This window comes from Leucopleurus acutus (assembly GCF_964270905.1).
Source record: "Leucopleurus acutus genome assembly, chromosome: 10".
Taxonomy (NCBI): domain Eukaryota; kingdom Metazoa; phylum Chordata; class Mammalia; order Artiodactyla; family Delphinidae; genus Leucopleurus; species Leucopleurus acutus.
In genome coordinates, this window is record NC_139153.1 from 31,687,701 (window position 1) to 31,710,685 (window position 22,985).

Here is a 22,985-nt window from a genome sequence, read left to right on the forward strand (position 1 = left end):
TGAGAGGCCCGCGTACCGAAAAAAAAAAAAAAAAAAAAAAAAAAAAAAAAATATATATATATATATATATATATATATAAAATAAAATAAAAAGATTCCCTCAATTGCACATTTTATGTTGGGATTACAAGATTGCCAATTTAATAGGTCAAAATTTCTCATATGTTACAAGATCATAAAAACCACATACGTACAAATTCCTTCCTGAAAGGCACAAAAAATGTGTACCACACTGACTTCTAAATCTTCCTCTGGTCAGAAGATGCCCACTCGCCAGGGAGGACAGTCACCACCAGCTTTTCACCAGTGATTCAACCAGGCTTAAGGCCTGGGCTGTGGCCAAGAGGGAGATTCACATCTCCATGAGCTCAGGAAGCCATTAGTTCCTTTCATGTACTACTTGGGATTATCTCCTGAGAATGCCTGGGTATATACTTGGCTACAGACTTCAGCCAGGATGCTGACTGGATGTATGTTGGAGATACTGCACGCTTTTCCCGGTGGCTGTGACCACATGCCCGTCACTTCCGGGGGGGTAGTCCGGAGATACCAACGCTTGGTTTCAAGTTATTCTCATTACCTCCCCTCTTTGCAGAAGAATTTTCCTTGCCAAAGTCTGCAAATCCTACTTGGGTTTATAACTTGATTGGATTTTATCCATATAAAACAAACTTCTTTTGCTCTTCAGAACTTCCTATTTTCCTGCCCAAATCTCTAAAAGCTATTTTACTTGGACTGAAATCCTACAATTCTTGCAAAACCTTCCTTTCTTGGGGCCACACAACTCTCTCTCATAAACATTAAATAATACGGGTTGAATCATGGATCTCTCCAGGGGTTTAAGTGCAAGGGTATTAGACCCATCCCAGCAGACAAGCAACTGCTTTTCCTGGCAACACACTGCGAGTACTTGGTATGTTAAACCGTACACAACAAAACTTGCCTTAAAAATTATGTAATTCAAACCAGACTTGGACTTCCCTGGTGGCACAGTGGTTTAGAATCTGCCTGCCAGGGGCTTCCCTGGTGGAGCAGTGCTTAAGAATCCACCTGCCAATGCAGGGGACATGGGTTCAAGCCCTGGTCTGGGAAGATCCCACATGCCACGGAGCAACTAAGCCCATGTGCCTCAACTACTGAGCCTGCGCTCTAGAGCCTGCGAGCCACAACTACTGAGCCCACGTGCCACAGCTACTGAAGCCTGCGCACCTAGAGCCTGTGCTCTGCAACAAGAGAAGCCACCACAATGAGAAGCCCATGTAACGCAATGAAGAATAGTCCCGGCTCGCAGCAACGAAGATGCAATGCAGCCATAAATAAACAAATTAATTAATTAAATTAAATTAAATTAAATTTAAAAAGAAACAAACCAGACTCTATCTTAATTATGCCCATCAGGGTCATTGGTGAGCTGGAATCTGGGTGTGTCCAGGGATAGCCAGCTGCCAAATCCCAGTGACGGCAGAAAATCTGGCAGAATTTCCCACTGGCTCTGCCCCACCCCTTCCCCCTGCAGAAGGCTCCACACCCCAGGTGCCCTCTGGGGTGGACCATTTCCGAGTTCATCAATTTCCATGAGAAGGTACATGGTATGTGACCACAGTAGAGATGACCAGATGTCACAGCTGGCTTCCAGCTGGGTTAAGAGTGACTTTGCAGAGACTGGTGCCTAGATTCAACTGACCAGTTTCCTTACCCGAGTGACAAAAACAAGGGATCCCCAAAACCAGCTCATTTCCTTCATTTCCCTGCGGAATGAAACGCATGATCTTCAGTTCCTCAGAGAAGTGAAAACAGCAACAAGGAATCCAGTAATTCCTGTTATCTGCAGACTTAACAAGTCAGCCAAACAAGTCAGCTGAGCCTGAGGTGGTGGCCAGGAGCCTGCTCTCCAGACACTGCTGTCCTCTCTTCAAGCCCTGAAGCCAGGGGAGCCCGGGATGTCTCTGCTGCTGGCCACCCTGCTGCTTCTCCTCTCCACCCACAGCGTCCTGGCCCTGAGGATCTGCTCCTTTAATGTGAGGTCCTTTGGGAAATCCAAGAAGGCAAACTGTAATGCCATGGATGTCATTGTGAAGGTGAGCCCCTTTTCCTGTCAGAAGGATCGCTGGACACCCTTCACACTCTCTCGACAGCTTTCAGACTTTAAGAGACTCAGGAGGAATTTAACTGAAGTTAGTCCCTAGGGTGAAGGTAGCGTGTGTGCGTGTGTGTGTGTGTGTGTGCGCGCGCGCGTGTGCGTGTGTGTGCACGCACACGCGGCCCGCGCGCGAGCTTCTTCCTCGTTCTCTCCCCCTCCAGCCATCAACCTTATCCCAACTTCCAATTCTAATCTTTCTCCCCACTTAGATAAGACTTTCCTTAGGTAATCTGACCAATGTCTTGGGACTGTGTTCACTTTCCTCTGGAGGCAGTTGACTCGCTTTATTTAGAGGTTAATTTATGTTTGATGCTGGAGTTAAAACCTTTCCCAGGACTCTGGGTTTTATTACCTTAGAAAATCCCAGAGGCACCACATTGTGGTGGGAGCACCAGGAGCCCTGGGTTCAGCTTCCACCTGGCAGCAAGGTGCACCGGCTCCAGAAGGCCTTTCTCCTCTCTGAGCCCCCCAGGCCCCCCACCCCGTGCCTTTCAGCAAGAAAGGGTTATTGTGAAATGTAAGTGCAGCACAGGGTTATTGTGAAAATGTAAAGAGTCCATGATAAGAGCTAACATTTATAAAGCCTTCGCTAAGCCCACTATATGCCAGGCACTGTAGACGCTTTATATAAGACAACTCATTTAACTTATGTTAAATAAGCTATGATCACACCTGTCCTGTCTTCATAAATATCGGCCATCACTTCTTCACCCACAATTCCTTCCTCATAAAGCAACTTTCTTTCTTAATAACAGCTTAATTTTTTAAAATTATAGAGGTATAATTTTTCAATTATAAACTTATAATTTACAAATTAATTTTATTAAATTAAAAATAGTCATTATGGACTATTTTGAAAATAGAGAAACATATCAAGAAGTATCTTATCACTTGAAGACAACAGTTGTTGGTACTTGGGTAACTTTGTTATGGGCATTTTTCTATTTTGCAGCATGGAGACACCCTATATCATCAGTTTTGTATTCTGCTTTTATATGAGAAGTATTTCACATGTTATTCATATTCTTTTAAAACACAACTTTTAATGCCTTATGCTGTGTTTGCAACATGTTTCATTTAATGCTTTCCTATTTGGGGATGCTTAGGCTGTTTCCAATTTTTCTGTTGCAATGCATCTTCCTCTTTGATCTGTGTAAGTAATAATAATAACAATACTTTGTTGTTTGCCTCCTGTGTGTCTGGCACTGCTCTAAGTATCCATCTGTCCTCCAGCAATCCTGTGAGGGAATGACTATTATGCCAATTTACAGATGAGGAAACTGAGGTGTAGAGAAGTAGTAGATACCTTTTTACAATGGAAAACATTCCTCAAAGTGGGAAAACTAGACCAAAGGATTAATGCATTTTTTAAGGCTTTTGATACATATTCTAAAATGTCTTCCAGAAAGATCTGACAGTGATAAGTGACTAAATCAGCAGGCTGGCTGGATGACCAGCACCCAGCTCTCCTTGGTGAACCCTGCAAGGCTGATGCCATGAAATGCAAGCCTATATTTTTTTTTTAACATCTTTATTGGAGTATAATTGCTTTACAATGGTGTGTTAGTTTCTGCTGTATAACAAAGTGAATCAGCTATACATGTACATATAACCCCACATCACCACCCTCTTGCGTCTCCCTCCCACTCTCCCTATCCCACCCCTCTAGGTGCTCACAAAGCACTGAGCTGATCTCCCTGTGCTATGCGGCTGCTTCCCACTAGCTATCTATTTTACATTTGGTAGTGTATATATGTCCATGCCACTCTCTTACTTTGTCCCAGCTTCCCCATATCCTCAAGTCCATTCTCTATGTCTGCGTCTTTATTCCTGTCCTGCCCCTAGGTTCTTCATAACCATTTTTTTTTTTTTAGATTCCATATATGTTAGCACACGGTATTTGTTTTTCTCTTTCTGACTTACTTCATTCTGTATGACAGGCTCTAGGTCCACCCACCTCACTACAAACAACTCAATTTCGTTTCTTTTTATGGCTGAGTAATATTCCATTGTATATATGTGCCACATCTTCTTTATCCATGCATCTGTCAATGGACACTTAGGTTGCTTCCATGTCCTGGCTATTGTAAATAGTGCTGCAGTGAACATTGTGCTATACGACTCTTTTTTTTTTTTTTTTTGGCGGTACGCGGGCCTCTCACTGTTGTGGCCTCTCCCGTTGCAGAGCACAGGCTCCGGACGCGCAGGCTCAGCGGCCATGGCTCACGGGCCCAGCTGCTCTGCAGCATGTGGGATCTTCCCGGACCGGGGCACGAACCCCCGCGTCCCCTGCATCGGTAGGCGGACTCTCAACCACTGCGCCACCAGGGAAGCCCTATATGACACTTTTTGAATTATGGCTTTCTCAGGGTATATAATGCAAGCCTATTAATGGAAGGATCCAGACTTGGACATAGTCTTCCTCCTCTGTCACTACACAGGTGCATTCTCAGCCCCCAGCACTTCTTAATGGCTGCACCGGCCAGTGCTGGTGGCTCTCTCTTCTATGCCCTTCTTGGAGAGGAAACTGGAACATATATGTGCTCTGGAAACAGGACCAGTGGCATATTCCCCCCGCTCCATGTCTTTGGAGAGGACGAAATTAACACTGGGGATACCCTGTCCTTCAGCAACAAATTCCAGCCCACCAGGACCCCATACACACAAAGGTCCCTGTCGTCCCTAATGGGCTTCGACTTGGTCTGCACCCTGGTTTCCAGGTTATTGCTCGTCCTGAAGGAGCCTCTCCTGCATTTTTACTAAGTTCTTCCTCACCTCTCAGGGCCTGTTCAAATGCCTCCTCCTCATTGGAGACTTTCCTGATCCTCTGGGCAGATGTAATTAATTATTCCTCAACATTCTCACAGCTCTGACATTTATTTAGCACAACTTTCATTTGCCTCTCATTGTAGCTAGTTCTTTGCATTTGTCACTCTCACTGATAATGAGTCTTTGAGGGCGGAACTGTATTTTAATAGTTTAGCATGCTGGGCTTTGCAGTCATGTTAACCTGAGTTCAAATCCTATTCTACCATCTATACCAGCTGTGTGACTTTAAACTAGTTACTCAATCACTCTGAGCTTTGTTACCTCCTATGCTTAATGAGCTAAAAATCGTAGTCATCTGATAGGGTTGATGAGGCTCAGAGTAGGCTCACAGTAAATGTTATCTCTTACAGTTATTAACATTATAATTATACCTCTTTATTTCTGCAGTATCCAGCCTGGTATTCTTCACTTACTAAGGGTTTAATAAATGTTTACTATTATTATTATTGTAATTATTCAAGCAAAGCCAAGAGGTAGGATGTGCGGGGGTCATGACTCTGGGCTCTGGACTTGGGTTGCCTAGGTTCACATTCTGCCTCAGCCACTTTCTAGCTGGGTGACTTTGGATACTATCTCAGCTTTCCCAGAAAGAACCTCAGGCTCTTTGTCTTTAAAATGGACATGATAATAGTACTTACCTCAGGGAGTCCATCATTTATTTCAGAGAAGTTAGTTAATTTAACAAAGCACCCAATTTGATACTTAAAACATAGTGCCTAATAATAAAAAAAACAAACAACCCAATCGAAAAATGGGCAGAAGACCTAAGTAGACATTTCTCCAAAAAAGACGTACAGATGGCCAATAGGCACATGAAAAGATGTTCAACATTGCTAATTATTAGAGAAATGCAAATCAAAACTACAATAAGGTATGACCTCACACCAGTCAGAATGACCGTCATTAAAAAGTTTACAAATAACAAATGCTAGAGAGGGTGTGGAGAAAAAGGAAGCCTCCTACACTGTTGTGGGAATGTAAATTGGTGCCGCCACTGTAGAAAACAGTATGGTAGTTCCTCACAAAAGTAAAAATAGAATTACCATATGATCCAGCAATCCTACTCCTGGGCATATATCCAGACAAAACTATCATTCAAAAAGATACATTCACCCCTATGTTCATAGCAGCACTATTCACAATAGCCAGGACATGGAACCACCCTAAACATCCATCAACAGATGACTGGATAAAGAAGATGTGGTATTGAATACATATACACAATGGAATACTACTCAGCCATAAAAAAGAATGAAATAATGCCATTTGCTGTAACATGGGTGTAACTAGAGATTATCATATGAAGTGAAGTAAGTCAGAAAGAGAAAGACAAATACCATGTGATATCACTTATATGTGGAATCTAAAATATGACACAAATGAACCTACCTATGAAGCAGAAACAGACTTACATACATAAAAAACAGACTTGTGGTTGCCAAGGGGGAGAGGGGAGGGGAGAAATGAGTGGGAGTTTGAGGTTAGTAGATGCAGACTATTACATATAAAATGGATGGACAACAAGGTCCTACTGTATAGCACAGGGAACTACAGTCAATGTCCTGGGACAAAGCATAATGGAAAAGAATATTAAAAAGAAAGTCTAAAAAAAAGAACGTATATATATGTATAATTGAGTCACTTTGCTGTACAGCAGAAATTAACACAACATTGTAAATCAACTATACTTCAATTAAAAAAAATAGTAACATAGTATGTTATGTTATAGTAAGTGCCCAATAGAAGATTTCATTATTTGTAGTAAATGGCCTCACAACCCCGGGAATTCTCTCTCTGCAGGTCATCAAACGCTGTGACATCATACTCCTGATGGAAATCAAGGATAGCAACAACGAAATCTGTCCCACACTGCTGGAGAGACTGAACGGGTAAAGACAGGGCCCCTGGACACTGTCGGCTCAAAGCCAGGTGCAAGGGCATCTGAAAGTCCCTGGGAACTGAAACTAGCGTGAGAGCCAGCACTGGCCCAGACCACCAGGTCACGTGGCCAACACTGCCCAGGCTTTCAACTTTATTAACCGTGGTCCTGAGAACGTTCAACCAGCTAGTTTTTTTTTTTTGCGGTACGCGGGCCTCTCACTGCTGTGGCCTCTCCCGCTGCGGAGCATAGGCTCCGGACACGCAGGCTCAGCGGCGATGGCTCACGGGCCCAGCCACCCCGCGGCATGTGGGATCCTCCCGGACCGGGGCACGAACCCGCGTCTCCTGCCTCGGCAGGCGGACTCCCAACCACTGCGCCACCAGGGAAGCCCCAACCAGCTAGTTTTAACATGATAAAGCAAAAGAGGGAAATGGGTGAGGAGTCAGGACCGAGAGAAATGAAAGAAACAGACTAGAGGCTGAGCTGAGAAGTACTGTTACAAAGAAAAGATTGAGCGCAAATATGTAATCATGATATACCCACAGGCTGGAATATTATGTAGCGATTAAACGTCATGGTTACCACAGAATAGGTTAGAGCTAAATATTCTAGCATGGAAAGATGGCTACCATACATGGAAAAAAGCAAGTTCAGAACTGTAGGTAGAAGAGCCCATTTTAGTAGTCACAATACATCATATATGAATGAGGATGTGTTTGAGTTTGCGTCAGCATAAAAGAAAGACAGGAAGGATGTGCTCAAGCTGTTATTAGTGGTTACTTCTGGGGCGGTGGTGGGTATGATCGGAGGACCATTGTGGAAGGGGTGTGAGAAGAAAATGGGGAACATTTGCTTTTTATTTTATATACTTCTGTATGATTTGAATATTTGACAAAAATTCTGAATTGACTCTATAAATTAAAATTTTATAAATGAATGTCCTCGAATAGCTTTCAATGCTATTGGGTTATATTTATGATTTATTTCTCAAAGAATAATCACCCCAGAGTGAGTTAAAAATGCATATTCAAGGGCCCCCGTCTATTATTTCTGAGACACACTAATTTCTTAAAACTTCTAATATAATGTTTCTTTTGTAGCTATAAGATTAAACAATAGAGTATACAATAGGTACCAAGTTCAATTATGTAAAAAAGCAAAACGAAATAAAAAACATATAAAAGATTCAAAGGCAATGAACCAAAATGTGGACAGTGGTACAAATTTACAAGGAATTTAATGTGATTTCTGCTTCTATGTATTTTCTGTATTTTCCGAATTTTCTACAATGAGCATGTTACACTCCCCCTTCCCTTTTCTTATGAAATATTTTAAACATAGTTAAAAGCACAGAGGAGATCACAAACAGCTATGTACCCCCCCATTCAGATTGAAAAAACAGTGATATCTGGCCATTATTATACTATTTTTATAATTAGGAAAACTCACGTTGTGTTTTCGAAATGAATGGTCAATCCAGCCTCATTAGGCTGGGGAGGAAGAGCCTTGGATTCTCTCCTTCACACACAGGGCTCTTTGGGCTGACCGCACCCACCCACTCTGGGCCTCAGTTTCTCATCGGAAACCTCAGACTTGGAGCAGTGTGTCTCCTTTTTAGCCTCCCAGGTCTTCTGTTTCTGAGTCTGCTCTGGACAATGATAGAGGGAGTGCAGCCCAGGGGTTAGGCACCTATGCTCAGCTCAGACCACCTGGGTTTGGATTCTGGCTTTGCCACGAAGGGCAAGTTACTGAACCTCACTGTACCTCATTTTCCCCATCTGTAAATGGAGATAATAATAGAACCCACCATCTTCCTGGGATGTGGCGATAATTAAATTTAATCATGCATGTAAGTGGTTGAGCTGTGCCTGGTATGGAGCAGTGGCGACTAAACATTGGGATGTTCATTACTCGTCAAAGTAAGGGAATTGTGATGGCAGGTGATGGTCCAAAGGGCCGTAAGAAACAGCTACCGTTAACACCCTAACCAGTGTATCACGGTTGCCAGGCATCCTGTTAATCAATTTACATGTGCTATTTCATTTCCTCCCCACAGCAGCCTGTAGAGTAGGTACTGTTACTGCTTCCCTTATAGCTGAGGGACTGAGGCACAGAGAGCAGGGACCTGCCCAAGGTCACCCAGCCAGTAAATGGCCAAACCTACTTTTGAACCTGGGTCGTGTCTGTCTCCAAGGCCAATGCTCTATTCTGAGCCCCCTCAGCCGTCCGTGGAGTGGCTCTGGCCAGTTTTCAGAATTATGAGGGACGGAGGGGATGGGGGCTCCAGGCACCTGCCCGCAGTTGGTCTGGATTAAGTCCTGCCACCTCCAGTGGTCTCGGTTCTCCCCAACCTCCCTAGACTGTGCCATGGACTCCAGGCAGAGCCAGGCCTGTTTGTCTCCTAATTCCCTGTAAGCCAGGAGGGGCCCTTCTCCTCTCACAGCTGAGTCATTGCGAGTAGTTTGCCAACCCAGGACTTGGCAAGGCTAGATTCAGGACAGGGCCAGCCTTCCCAAACTGGAAGCCCAGCAGAATCCACTGTCTGCACTCCTGGGGCTCCCACGACCAGATCTGCCTTAGAATATTCATTCCCAGGAATTTCTGTCGGGTCTAAGTTGACCCCTAAACATTCTCCTTTTTTCCAACGGAACCTGAGAGTACGCCATAGCTTAGACATGCCCCAGATCTTCTCGTGGGAAGATGAAGTAGAACCGCGTCAGGCTCTGCCCAGGGTGGAGTTATCAGCAAATTTGGCAAACACGTCTGAGAGTCAAGTTTCCCTGATAAGGGTGAGGGGTAGGATCCATGGGACTTCACGACAATATCCTCAGCCCCCAGGACAGAAACAATAGCTGATTTGGAATCATAGTTCCAGGACTTGTGAGAAAATGCCCGGGGGTTTTCAGAGCAGAAGAGAATGTCTAAAAAAATGTTACTGGGAATCCTGCATGTGATAAATGCTCAGGAGTGGTGCATGGACAGGGTGACCTAGTGAGGTATACTCCACCAGGAAGTATGAGGTGCAGCCCAGCGATGGGCCAGAACAGTGTTTCATGGTCTCAGTGGTGTCCCACAGGTACAGGCCAAAGCAGGTGGATTTGGGGGTGAGTAGGATCTGAGTTCAAATCCCAGCTTTGTACTTGAAAATTATAAAAATGGAGTAACAATAGTACCCACCTTATAAGGACAAGAAGTAATGGCTGTAAAGATCCTGGTAGATGTTACAGTCCCAGTCAATGGTGGTGGCCATTCTTATGAGACTCAAAGTTTATGATGAACAGAAGCCCTCCTACATGATGTCACAGGAGATACAGAGGCAGACTGGAAGGAGGGGAACCTAGGCAGTAGAGAAATGTTTGTTCTTTAAGATGAAATGTAAACTATTTTTTGGCTTCCAGAAACTCAAGAAGAGGCAAAACATATAACTATGTGATTAGCTCTCGTCTTGGAAGAAACACATACAAAGAACAGTATGCCTTTTTCTATAAGTAAGTATAAATTATGCTTGCTGGAACATGGTTCACTTATCAATTATGACTGTGAATAGAATCAAAATCTTTCCTTTAAAACCAAATTTGGATCTCTAACCAGTTCTCAATATTGATCAAAATAATTGCTGTCAAAATCAGGGCTGATGCAAAGTATTAACTCTTCAAAACTAATCTACTGGTTGACTCAGTGACCTGGTCAGGAGAGTGAAGAGTTCTTTTTTCTTCATGGCTAAGTCCTGGCTGGTGATGGAAACCTGAGTTGCCCAGCATGGCTGCTCTGGGACTTCATATTCTCATCTTCTTCCTACTAATAATTTGTTTTGAATCTGACCTTTAAGTTGTGAGTTCCCTAGATAACTAGTATTGCTCAGATCTTCAGCTCCCAAAGGGCTCTGGTCCTTGAGAAGACTCAACTAAGCCTTGTTCTCAAGCAAAAGATCCCTTCCAGCACTCAAGTCTGCAGGGGAGACCAACAGAGCTGTGAGAACCTACGTCTCTGCTTCTTGAAAGAAGGAAGAAGACAACCAACTCATCTGGGAGGACTTTCTTTATTTTCTTCTTCTAGGGAAAAGCTAGTGTCTGTGAAAGCAAGCTACCTCTACCACGACTACCAGGCTGGCGATGCAGATGTATTTTCCAGGGAACCCTTTGTGGTCTGGTTCCAGTCACCCCACACCGGTGAGACCCACAGGCCCCTCTCACCCCTGATATCCCCAGCGATCCCATAAACGGGCAGCAGCCCTGAGTGTGGGCTGTGATCCCAGGGTTTATGCGGCACCTTTAGTGAGGCAGCAGGCTTGAGATGACCGTTAAGAACTTCTAACACTTGAATGTAGAGGATGCAGTATAGTTTGATGACACTAGGCTGGGTTCTCAGAATGCCACGACTCAAGACTTCCTCAGCTAAGAAGCCACTTTCTTAAATCAATGATAACCTTGCTCTCTTTGGAGCATTTAGGCTGATGGAAATTATTTACAAAAATCCCTTAGTCCCAATCAAGTACAGCTATTCCTTCATTTGAAAAATTCGAGCAATGGCCAGCAAAGATGATCTCCCAACCTAGAATCACACTGTCCCTCCAGTACCCACTGAGCAATCTCCCGCACAGACTGGGGATGGAGAGGAAATCCAAAAGATTGCACCCTGATCTCTGACAACAATAGTACTTGTATTAGTCACTAACAATTATTGATCCCTGATTAGCGTCAGGTTCCTGTAATCTTTGCAACACCCTGCAAGGTAGCAACTAGGATTATCTCCACTTTACATTGGAAGAGACTGAGGTTCAAATAGATGGGGTCACTTATTCAAGGTCACCCAGCAGTTATTGAAGTGGACGAGCCAGGGTTGCAACTCAAACTGGAATCTCGGGAGCCCACACTTTTTACCACCATGCAACCCTCAATGGACGGTCAAGAATTAATTTGGTTTATAGACTGGAACTATATAGAATCAAATATTTTTCAACACCCACTACATGTCAGGCTCTGTTCTGGGCACTGGACAAGACAGACGAAAGTTCCCTGCCCTTGTGAAGTTATGTTGCAGTGGGGGAGACAGATAATGACCAAATAAATATATGCAGAGCTGTACATATGAACACCTATATCTATACTACACAAATATTAACATCTTGAACTATGAAGTTCACTATTTTGGCAGAGGGTTAATTAGCTCAGGGGCAGAGTATTTCAGGAAAACAAACATGGGAGAATAGTAGGAAATTCCCAGTAGGAAAACAAAAAACAAAAAAAATGAGGAGATGGGGCCTATTGAGGGCAAGAAATGCCTTTCAGAGAGCATGTTCAATAATTGTCTTTGTCACGCACACAACTCACATTTAGCTCGCCTGGCAGTGTTAGGAGAGGCCCTCCCCACCAAATTATTATTTCTTCTCCGAGAGAGTCCTCAGCCTTTGTGAACTGCTGAACAAACCTGTTTGTCTGGAGCTTCCACCCTTCCCTACCCCTCCCTCTCACACACCCACCCCGGCTGGGATGGCACTACAGCTGTGTCATGTTTGGAGTCTTCTATCTTGCCCAAGGAAATGTCTTTATGTCCTGCCTGTTTGGGATTAAAGATGAAGGAGTTGGCCATTCATCTATCTTTTCTTTCCTCCATTTATTCTCTCATTCATTCATTCATGTATTCAATCATCAAACATTTCTGAGCACCTCCAATGTGCCGGGCACGGTGCTAGGTGCTGGGGCCAAGAGGGTGAACAAGACAGATAAGCCTGCTCTCACAGAGCTTAGGTTCCAGTGGGCCAAACTAAGGAGCTAAGCGGGTAATTTCAGAGCATGAAGGCAGTAAGCAGGGTTCACTGAATAGCGGGGTGAGGGGCCACCTTAGGCAGGGCAATCAGGGATGGCCCCTTGGAGGTGACAGTGGCTGTGACCCGAAGAAGCCAGTCACAGAGAGGTGGTGGAAAGGCATTCTGGAGGGAGGAGGGCACAGTGAGCACACAAGCTCAGAGGTGGGAAAGGAGCTGGGGTGTTTAGGGGACCAAAAAGAGGTTGGGGAGTGGAGAGGAGGAGTGTGGGGGAGAGTGAGAGACAGGCTGCTGGACCAGGGTGTGGTCCTGGAGACAGGCTGCCGGTCTGAGTCCCGGCTCCCTGCTGTGGGACTTGAGCAGTGATCACTCAACAGCCCCCTGCTCCTGAGTAGGAGTGAGGACCCAGGCACAGAACAAGGGAAAGCCCGAGGAGGAGGTATTCAGAACGACACAGATGGGCAAGACGCCCACCCCTCTCTCAGGCTCCCTCAGTCCCTCCTGGTGGGGGAGGTTTTCAGACACTCCACAAAGGACCACTTTGTGTTTTAAATAAACTTTTCCAGGCTTTTTTTTTTTTTTTCTGATTACAAAAGGAGTATAAACTGACAAGCCTCAATTTTTTAAATTAGAAAAAACATTTTTTTCTTAGTACAAAGCCAAACAGCCTTCATATTTTAAAAAAATAGAAAATACAGGGTTTTTTAAAATGAGAAAATAAAAACATCCACCATGCCGGTGAGGAACACTGTCTACCAGCTTTCTCTTAGCCACGCAGGGCGAGTCGGAGAAAAGAGGCTTTCATGTGCTGAGAATAGCTGCCTTATGACCCTAAGATCATTCAAATCTCAACCGCTGGACCCTCTGGAAATGGGGGGCCCCAGACGACATAGTCCGTGCCTTTTGGGGGCACAGCCTGTTTCCCTCAAGCAGTGTTCGTGGAATCTCGCCAGAGGAAACATGTGACCTCTGCCTCTTTCCTCTTCCTCAGCTGTCAAGGACTTCGTGATTGTTCCCCTGCACACCACCCCTGAGACATCCGTTAAAGAGATTGATGAGCTGGCTGATGTCTATACGGATGTGAAACGTCGCTGGAAGGCGGAGGTGATGACCCTCTGTGTCTGCTGAATGCCCATCTAGCAGGGGCAGAATCTGGTCCCTGAGAGGGAGGGCGAGGACGCAGGGCCTGTGCAGACCACCACCACTTTAGAGGCTTATTTTAGGCCTTTCCTCAGCCCCAAATATCTCTCTGCTGAATCTGCCTGGGTACCATCCATGTGGGCCTTGGGAATTCATACACTGCTCCACTGATAATGGCGGCCAACATTCACTGAGCGAACGAGTACCTGGTGCCGGGCACTGTGCCAAGACTGGACATGGACAAGTTTATTTAATCCTCCCAATAGCCGGATGAGATAACTATTTTGATCATTCCCACTTCACGACTGAGAATAGTAAGACAAAGAGAGGTCAGGAGTCTTTCAGCTACAAGGGACAGAATCTCAAAATGGCTCATGAAAAGGAAGAGCAATTGATTGGTTCAGGCATAGCTGGACCCAGGGCTCAGACAAGGTAATCAGGGCTTGTCTTGCCTCTCTCTCCATCTCTTGACCTTCCTTTCCCCTGGGTGGGCTCCATTCTCAGACTGGCTCCACCCTTGGGATGGTAAGATAGTTGCCAGCAGCTTCCAGAGCAACTGACAAATTTTCTGCCCCACAATGCAACAGATACCCTGGGATTGAGTCTCATTGGCTATAACTGTGTCACATGTCCGTCCCTGAACCAATCACTGTGATCAGGTGGTTGAGATGCCCTGATTGGTTAAGTATGTTTCAGCTTTACCCCAACATCCTGGACTAAGGTGGAGGAGGGAGATGGTTTCCCAAAGAAATTAGGGGTGCTATTCTCACAGAAGGGGAATACATCCACCATCTCTCTTGGTTTCAATTATTTCCTCATGTGGACAACAGGGATGCCACCTCCTGATCTGCGAGGCCTGTGAAAGCTCTTGGCAAATGTGGAAGGGCTTCAGAGGGCTCTTCCTCATTCCTCTTTTCTCCTTTTGAGATGTGACTCCAGTGACCCCCTTCCTCCTCCTCAGTTTTGCTGCTCTAAGTGCAAAATCAGTCAAATAAAGTGTGGACACAGAGCTGGGGCATGGCGCACACAAGGGGTATATTTCGTTACTTATTTGTAAAAAGCAGGGCAAGAGAAAGACTCATTTGTTCCTAAAATTATAAATTCCACTCATTCATTCAGCAAGAATTTATTGAGCATCTGTTAAGTGCCAGGCAGTGGGGAGCCATCAGTGGCACAAAAATGAACAAGAGGGGAAACTCTTGTGCTCTGAGGGAGGGGCCTTCAGTGAGGCTGATCAGGGTTCAATAGCCTAGAGCGGGTCACTTTACCCCTCTATCCTTTTTCCACAGGGCTGTCAAAGGTTCCTTCTACCTCCTGGTGTTTATTCTAAGATTTAAATTAAACTTTAGAAAATGCTTAACGCTGAGCCTGGTACACAGTGAATGCTCAATAAATCATGCCTATATTAATAGAAGCTGGTTGACACTCGGGTTAAGGATGACATCCTGTCCTCAACTGCGCCCACCGACCTCAGGGAAAACCATGATACCCAAGGTCAAAATAAAATGTTTTTGACGAAAACTCTAAAGTTAGCAACAGCGCCAAACAATAGCACAAACAAGGAAATCTGTGTTTCCTCTTGAGGAATATTAAAATTCTGTTTCAAGAGCCCTGCAAGGAAAAACACTTCCAAGATAGAATGCTCTGATGGTGGCCTCGGGGCAGAGGCGGACAGCTCATTCTATCACCCCCCCTCCACCCCCCACTTAAGCCTCTTCTCACTTCCCCAATAGGCAAAATTTCCACAGGAGTAAGTTCCTAGCTTCAAAAGAGGAGAGAAAGAGCAGTGCCAGAGCTGTCAAATATACCACCCGAGTTCATTTTCCCTGCTTGCAAACAAAAGGCATCAAGTCATTCATACGTTTATACCTCACAGTAGTTTAAGCCAGAGACAAAAGAAGTGAGGGAATAACTGAGCTGGATTCTTCCATCCCCACCTACATCTGCACCCCAAATTCCAGAGATTTGGTGACTAAGAACAGGAGGGAGCAGCTACAGCAAGCAACCTTCTTCCCACTGAGGACACACTTCCTTGTCATACTCGCCTGTCAAATACTCAGCAGAACTGTGGCTCAATTTTAAACTGTGGCCTCTTCTTTTAAAAAGCAAAATGAAATTAAGACCCGTTATTATTTTGCTGGGGCTGCCGTAACAAAGTACCAAAGACTGGGTGGCTTACACAACAGAAATGTATACCCTCCCAGTTCTGGAAGGCTGGATGTCCAAGACCAAAGCGGCAACAGGGTTTGGTTCTTCTGAGGCCTCTCTCCTTGGTCTTCCCTCTGTGTCTATGTCCTAATCTCTTTTTATGAGGACACGAGTCACATCAGGTTAGGATCCACCCATATAACCTCATTTTACCTGAATTAGCTCTTTAAAGGTCATCTACAAATACAGTCACATTCTTAGGTCCTGGGGGTTAGAACATATGAATTTTATGAATCTGGGGGGACACACTTCAGCTGATAATAGAACTCGTCGTTTATTGGGTGTGCGAGGTGGAGTCACTGCTACCAGTTCTGCCTGAAAGCATTAGACAACAATGCCTACAGGTGACAGTTTCGCATCTTGTCTTTCAGAATTTCATTTTCATGGGTGACTTCAATGCTGGCTGCAGCTACGTCCCCAGGAAGGCCTGGAAGAACATCCGCCTGAGGACTGACCCCAAGTTCATTTGGCTGATCGGGGACCAAGAGGATACCACGATCAAGAAGAGCACGAACTGTGCCTATGACAGGTAGGAGGCATCTGCCAGACCATCGCTAGCCCACACAGTGCTCGGTGTGCATTGGAAAAGGTGGCCCCCTCTGGGCAGATGAAGCTCTTGGCTTGGAGAGCTGAGCCTAAATAGACTTTAAGCTTCTCCACTGGGTACTTTGTGCAGTATGCAACCTGCGTGACCATCTATGGTGGCCTTGGTCACTGTAGCTTAGCAGTGGCAAGTGCAGGCTTTGCTGTCAGACGGGCCTGGGTTCAAATCCTGGCTCTACCACTTAATATGTCTGGGACCAAGAGACTTAAGCGCTCTGTGTCTTTGTTCCCTTACCCGTAAAATGGAGACTGTAGTAGTGTCTCACTCATACATGAAGACTACACAAAGTAACATATATAAATCTTCACATGCAATGTCTGGAATATGGTAAATGCTCAATATATTCATTGGCTGTCACTTATTCCATCACAAAGACACACCACAGTTTACTCACTCAGTCCTCTGTCACTGGGCATTAGGTTATTACCAAGGGTTTGCTATTAAAAGCATAGCTGAAATGAACATCCTATATATGATTTTTTTTTTTTTTTTTCCGGCACGCGGGCCTCTCACTGCTGTGGCCTCTCCCGTTGCGGAGCACAGGCTCCGGACGCGCAGGCTCAGCGGCCGTGGCTCACGGGCCCAGCCACTCCGCGGCATGTGGGATCTTCCCGGACCGGGGCACGAACCCGTGTCCCTTGCATCGACAGGTGGACTCTCAACCACTGCGCCACCAGGGAATTTTGTGTTTATTTATGATTTCCTCAGGGTAAAAGTCTAAAACTGAGACTAGTTAGTGCAAGGAAATTTACACTTCTAATGCGTTTGCTATACACTTTTTTTTTTTTGGCTGTGCCTCATAGCTTGTGGGACTTTAGTTCCCTGACCAGGGACTGAACCCGGGCCATGGCAGTGAAAGCGCCGACTCCTAACCACCGGACTGCCAAGGAATTCCTACACATTTCTAAATGCAAATATATACATTTAAATAATAGCATTCTCTGGTATTTGTAAAGCCTCCCTGGAGATTTTCAGTCAGCTTTCAGCTTTGCTCCTTAAGTCAGGAGGGAGGTGAGGGGGGACCTGAAGCGTGTGAATGTTCATGACTGGCACATCCACAGCGGACACCACAGGCAGGAAAGTCCCTAGGAGCCCTGTTCCCAGGAGTGGTTGCTGTTCCCCAAGCTCAGTCTGCACGAGACGGCCATCTGCAAGCAGACAGTTTCCATTTATCTAGTTTTGAGTTCTGAGTTTCCTTCCCATCCCGTGACCTCCTCTGCTCCTGTTAGAGCTTTCAGGGCTGGTGTGCCCTCTGCAGACATCATCACTTCTGCTGCCCAAGGTGGAAACAGCCCTGGCCCTGGGGGAAGTAGAACCAAGGTGAGAAGTTACAGGAGACTGAGCTTCCTGGGTACCTGCCCCCTCCATCCCATTGTGAGGGGCTGCAGCGAAGCTGGTTGGAGAGGGCCACTCACCCACTCGCCCACTTGCACATGCCAGCTGTGTGGCCTTGGGCAGGTCAAGTCCCTTCTGTGGTCCCATTCTTTTTCCCTGGCAGAGGAGAGGGAGGTGATCGAAAGTAATGGAGCAGAAGAACAGTGAATCCCAGGGAAAGATGGATTAGATGGGGTGGCTGAACAGGTTAAAAAAGGTGTTTACTAAAGGACCCCCAGTATTACGCACTTGTATGCCAAAAGGTGGCAGGATTACAATGTGCTTTTTTAAACATTAATTTCTTGTTTTGCTGCTCTGAATTTTCTATGTTTTCCGTAACAGTATATATCTTTTATGGTTTGTAAAAAGGCATATGAGGGGAGAAGATGAAATGGCCTCAATTCCAGTCTTTGTTCTGTGTGCAAATATTTATTGAACACTTTCCATGTGCTGAGTGCTAGTGGACAGGCCGAGATGCCCAGAGCTGGCTGGGCACTGGAGCAGCCTCAGGGAGCTTAGTGTGATCTGCAGACTCACCGGCACACAGAACTAGCAGAAGTCTGAAATGGGGGAGGCTTAACTATGCTGTTCTTGACTCTCTGGGTCTGAAAGGATGGCTTCAAGAAATCCCCACCCAAGGGACTTCCCTGGCGGTCCAGTGGTTAAGATCTCTCCTTCCGATGCAGGGGGTTTGATCCCTGGTTGGGGAGCTAAGATCCCACATGCCTCGCAGCCAAAAAGCCAAAAGAAACATCAAACAGAAGCAATATTGTTAACAAATTCAATAGACTTTAAAAATGGTCCACATCAAAAGAAAAAAATCTTTAAAAAAAGAAAGAAATCTCCACCCAAATGCGAAGAGTTTACTTACGGAGATTAGTTAAAAATTAACCAGGTGGTGCTGGTCGCAAACAAAGGAAACCAGGTCAGCTGGTCCGAATCGGGGAAAGCTCATTGGACAGTCATGGGCTGGCAGTTTAACCCAGCTTGTCATTCTTCAGCCAGTCAGCTGGGGCCACGTAGACCCCAACTGCATCACCACACTCGGGATACATTAGATTCCATTTAACCACCGCGTCCCCATTTTCTGTTACCACTGCAAAGCAACTGTACTACGGTTTTTCTCTATATTTGTCTTTAAATCTATTCATTTATTACTGAAATAAATATATTTTAAAAGGAAATTTCATAAAGCTAAGGTAAGAAAACAGCACCACTTGCCATAAATAAAATATAATTGTCAAAGTAAGCCCAGTGAAAACCGAACAATGTTACATTATACCTTAATTCTCTCGTCTGCAGAATGCTCTCTCTTGGTCAAAATAGGAGCTTAGGGAGGCATTAAAGATAAACCAGAGGGCTTCCCTGGTGGCGCAGTGGTTGAGAGTCCACCTGCCGATGCAGGGGACACGGGTTCGTGCCCTGGTCTGGGAAGATCTCGCATGCTGCAGAGCGGCTGGGCCCATGAGCCATAGCCGCTGAGCCTGCGCGTCCAGAGCCTGTGCTCCGCAACGGGAGAGGCCACAACAGTGAGAGGCCCGCGTACCGCAAAAAAAAAAAAAATGATAAACCAGAACCTTTCTCCATAATTGAATCAGGAAAAGTGAAAATAATTGCAAAGGGAACATCTTTTCAGGACGCAAGCCATTGCAATGTGCTGTGATGTCCATGTCTCTTCTACCGCCAGGGCTCCCTGCTCACACAAGGGACACTGCCCTGGTGCCCACAGATCACCACAGAGCTGACCCTGTTTCCCAACCATAGGCACTGTCCTGAGGGTCTCTGTCATGGAAGGGGAAATTTCTGCCTCAACCCCTCTTGAGTTCTTATGGCTGGACTATAATAAAATTGACACAAGACCAATTAATAGGAGAAAAAGAAACAAATCTTTATTTGTGCACATGGAGGTCTCATAGAAATAGGACCTAAGAAGTGGTCAAATCACAGCAATATCTTTTTTGATCTACCTCCTAGAGTAATGAAAATAAAAATAAACAAATGGACCTAATTAAACTTAAAAGCTTCTGCACAGCAAAGGAAACCATAAACAAAACAAAAAGACAACCCACAGAATGGGGAGAAAATATTTGCAAATGGAACAACTGACAAGGGATTAATCTCTAAAATATACAAACAGCTCATGCAGCTCTATGTCAAAAAAACAATCAAAAAATGGGCAGGAGATCTAAATAGACATTTCTCCAAAGAAGACATACAAATGGCCAAAAGGCACAGGAAAAGATGCTCAACATCACTAATCATCAGAGAAATGAAAATCAAAACTACAATGAGGTATCACCTCACACCAGTCAGAATGGCCATCATCAAAAAGTCTACAAATAACAAATGCTGGAGAGGGTGTGGAGAAAAGTGAACCCTCCTACACTGTTGGTGGGAATGTAAATTGGTACAACCACTACGGAGAACAGTATGGATGTTCCCTAAAAAACTAAAACTAGAACTATCATATGATATAGTAATCCCACTCCTGGGCATATATCCAGAGAAAACCATAATCCGAAAGGATACATGCACCCCAGTGTTCACTGCAGCACTATTTACAACAGCCAAGACATGGAAGCAACCTAAACGTCCATTGTCAGAGGAATGCATGAAGAAGATGTGGTACAATGGAATACAATGGAATATTACTCAGCCATAAAAAATAATGGAATAATGCCATTTGCAGCAACATGGGTGGACCTAGAGATTATCATACTAAGTGAAGTAAGCCAGACAGAGAAAGACAAATATCATATGATATCACTCCTATGTGGAATCTAATTTAAAAAAATAAAGATACAAATGAACTTACTTACAAAACAGAAACAGACTTACAGATATTGAGAACAAACTTATGGTTACCAAAGGGGGAATGTGCGATAAATCAGGAGCTTGGGATGAACACACACACACACACACACACACACACACTACTATATATAAGACAGATAACCAAGAAGGACCTACTGTACAGCACAGGGAACTCTACTCAGTATTCTGTGATAACCTATATGAGAAAAGAATCTTAAAAAGAATGAATATATATATGTGTATAACTGAGTCACTTTGCTGTACACCTGAAACTAACACGACATTGTAAATCAACTATACTCCAATAAAATTAAAATAAAAAAAAGAAGTGGTCAAAGCAGGCAGCTTTTATACTTTTTAGACCAAAAAAACAATACATTTGTGAGGAATTGAGAGGACAAAGAAGCTCAGGTTTTGGGTTCTCAATGAGTGAAGAATCTAAACAGAGTTTGGGCTTGGAGTAGTGAATTCAAGAAGTAACAAGGTTTGTTCACACAGGCTTCTTGGCCTGAATTCCCTTTCTCTGGGGATAAGGGTGCTGGTCCTTCCTTCCACCTCCAGATGCAGGGAGTGCATCTTTCACAGGGGAGATTTATTTCCTGCTTTCAGGGAGACTGACAGGCGGGCCCTACTGCATTAGCCGTTTAAGTAACTTTAATTCAAAATAATCAATATGCCATTGTGGCATATTTCGGGGTGGCCCGCCCTGAGCTTCAACACAAGCTAAAGCCAGGGCTGGACTTTTGAACTCCATGTGAAAGCACCAAGCGGTTCAGTCATTCTAGATGTCAAGCAGGAAGCCTGGTTTGATCTCAGAAATCAACAGGGTGGATTAACGTGACTATCTTCCCTCTTCTTCTCCAGGATCGTGCTTAGAGGACAAGAGATCGTCGCCTCTGTTGTCCCTCGATCAAACAGCATCTTTGACTTCCAGAAAGCTTACGGGTTGACTGAAGAGAAGGTACAGCTGTCGTCTTGTTTTTCTGTGCCACCGTCCTGGGAGGATGGGTTGGTGTCACCCAGTGGTGGTTCAGGTCACCAATGGAGATCTGACATTGAGCCACTGGACCTTGAGTCTCAAAGTCTATGATTCCGTGACTTGAGGACCTGCCTCAATTTCTGACTGAACTGGTGCAGGGAAAATGCTCCCAGTGCATGTCCTGTTGGGTGACTTGGGGCATTTCATCCTGGGCCTCCCTCAGCTTGAATTCGTTCATCACTAAAATGAAAGTGTCTCCTAATTCCCAAATTTATCTCTCCTTTCTCTTTACAGGCCCTGGATGTCAGCGACCACTTTCCAGTTGAATTTAAACTTCAGTCTTCAAGGGCCTTCACCAACAGCAAAGAATCTGTCTCTCCAAAGAAGAAAAAAAAGACCAGTCGCGCCTAGATACAAGGGTGCCATTTTATTCACCATTTCTTGCCCCTACATAAAGCAGCTCCAATAGGTATGAACTGTTCCCGGCACTCAGGAAACAAGACTGGCCCAACTGCGTTCATTTTTCAACTTGTATCTAATTCATCTTGAGCCAAACTGGGAAGAGTGTCTTCTATTCTCCCTCTAGAGCTCGAGCTCATACCTCCCCTGAATTACTCAAAAGGAAACTAGGGTCTTTTGCAGTCCAAAACGATGGCCTTCATGTCGGGAGCTAGAGCCCCATCAGCTGTCACTGCTCTACCTGCCGAGAGAGGCCGCAGGAAGAGGAACATCAGCTTTCCGTCTTCTTGAGGGCGTCCTGTTCCATGCGAAACGACCAGAAATGCCAAGAACACCAAGGCCCCAACTGTAGCCCATGATTTGGGCAATGAACTGCGTCAGGATCTGGCCCTCCTGTCTGAGGTCAGGCCACAATCATATCTTGCAGGGATGAAGGGTGAAGGCCATTCTCACTGGTCTCCCTGCCTCCAAATAGTCCTCCAACTCAGCCAGCCCAGTAACCACCAGTGTCATCCCTTGAAATTCCAATCTGACCACAGCACCCCCTCTTTCCCACCCCCTGCTTTAAAAGCCCCTGAAGGAGCTCCCATCACCACCTGGAGAGAGCCCAGGGCATTTGGACACCCATGAAGGTCTCTATTACCTGGCCTATCATGTCAGCCTTACCTTCGTCCCACCTTGCACTTTTGCCCAGCAGGACTGCCCCTTCCCTGCATGCCGCAAGCTCTCCCTCCTTCTGGGCTCTGGCTCAGCCCAGCCCAGATCCTGGGCAACTAACCCCGGCCACCCCAA

General features: G+C 45.2%; 1 protein-coding gene across 2 annotated transcripts; it reads left to right on the forward strand.

The window, feature by feature from the left end:
- Positions 1-1,940: 1,940 nt before the first annotated feature.
- DNASE1L3 (deoxyribonuclease 1L3) lies at positions 1,941-22,224 on the forward strand (the record flags this gene model as incomplete). 2 transcript variants are annotated; one of them, XM_082849176.1, is made up of 8 exons in its annotated part: positions 1,941-2,078; positions 6,770-6,858; positions 10,250-10,339; positions 10,908-11,020; positions 13,607-13,719; positions 16,335-16,492; positions 21,620-21,716; positions 22,029-22,224. In XM_082849176.1, the coding sequence occupies 8 exons, from the start codon at positions 1,941-1,943 to the stop codon at positions 22,143-22,145; spliced, it is 915 nt and encodes a 304-aa protein (XP_082705302.1). In that variant the 3' UTR covers positions 22,146-22,224. The 2 variants fall into 2 exon arrangements, with proteins under 2 accessions (XP_082705302.1, XP_082705303.1); XM_082849177.1 differs by lacking the exon at positions 10,250-10,339.
- Between the last annotated feature and the right edge of the window lie 761 nt (positions 22,225-22,985).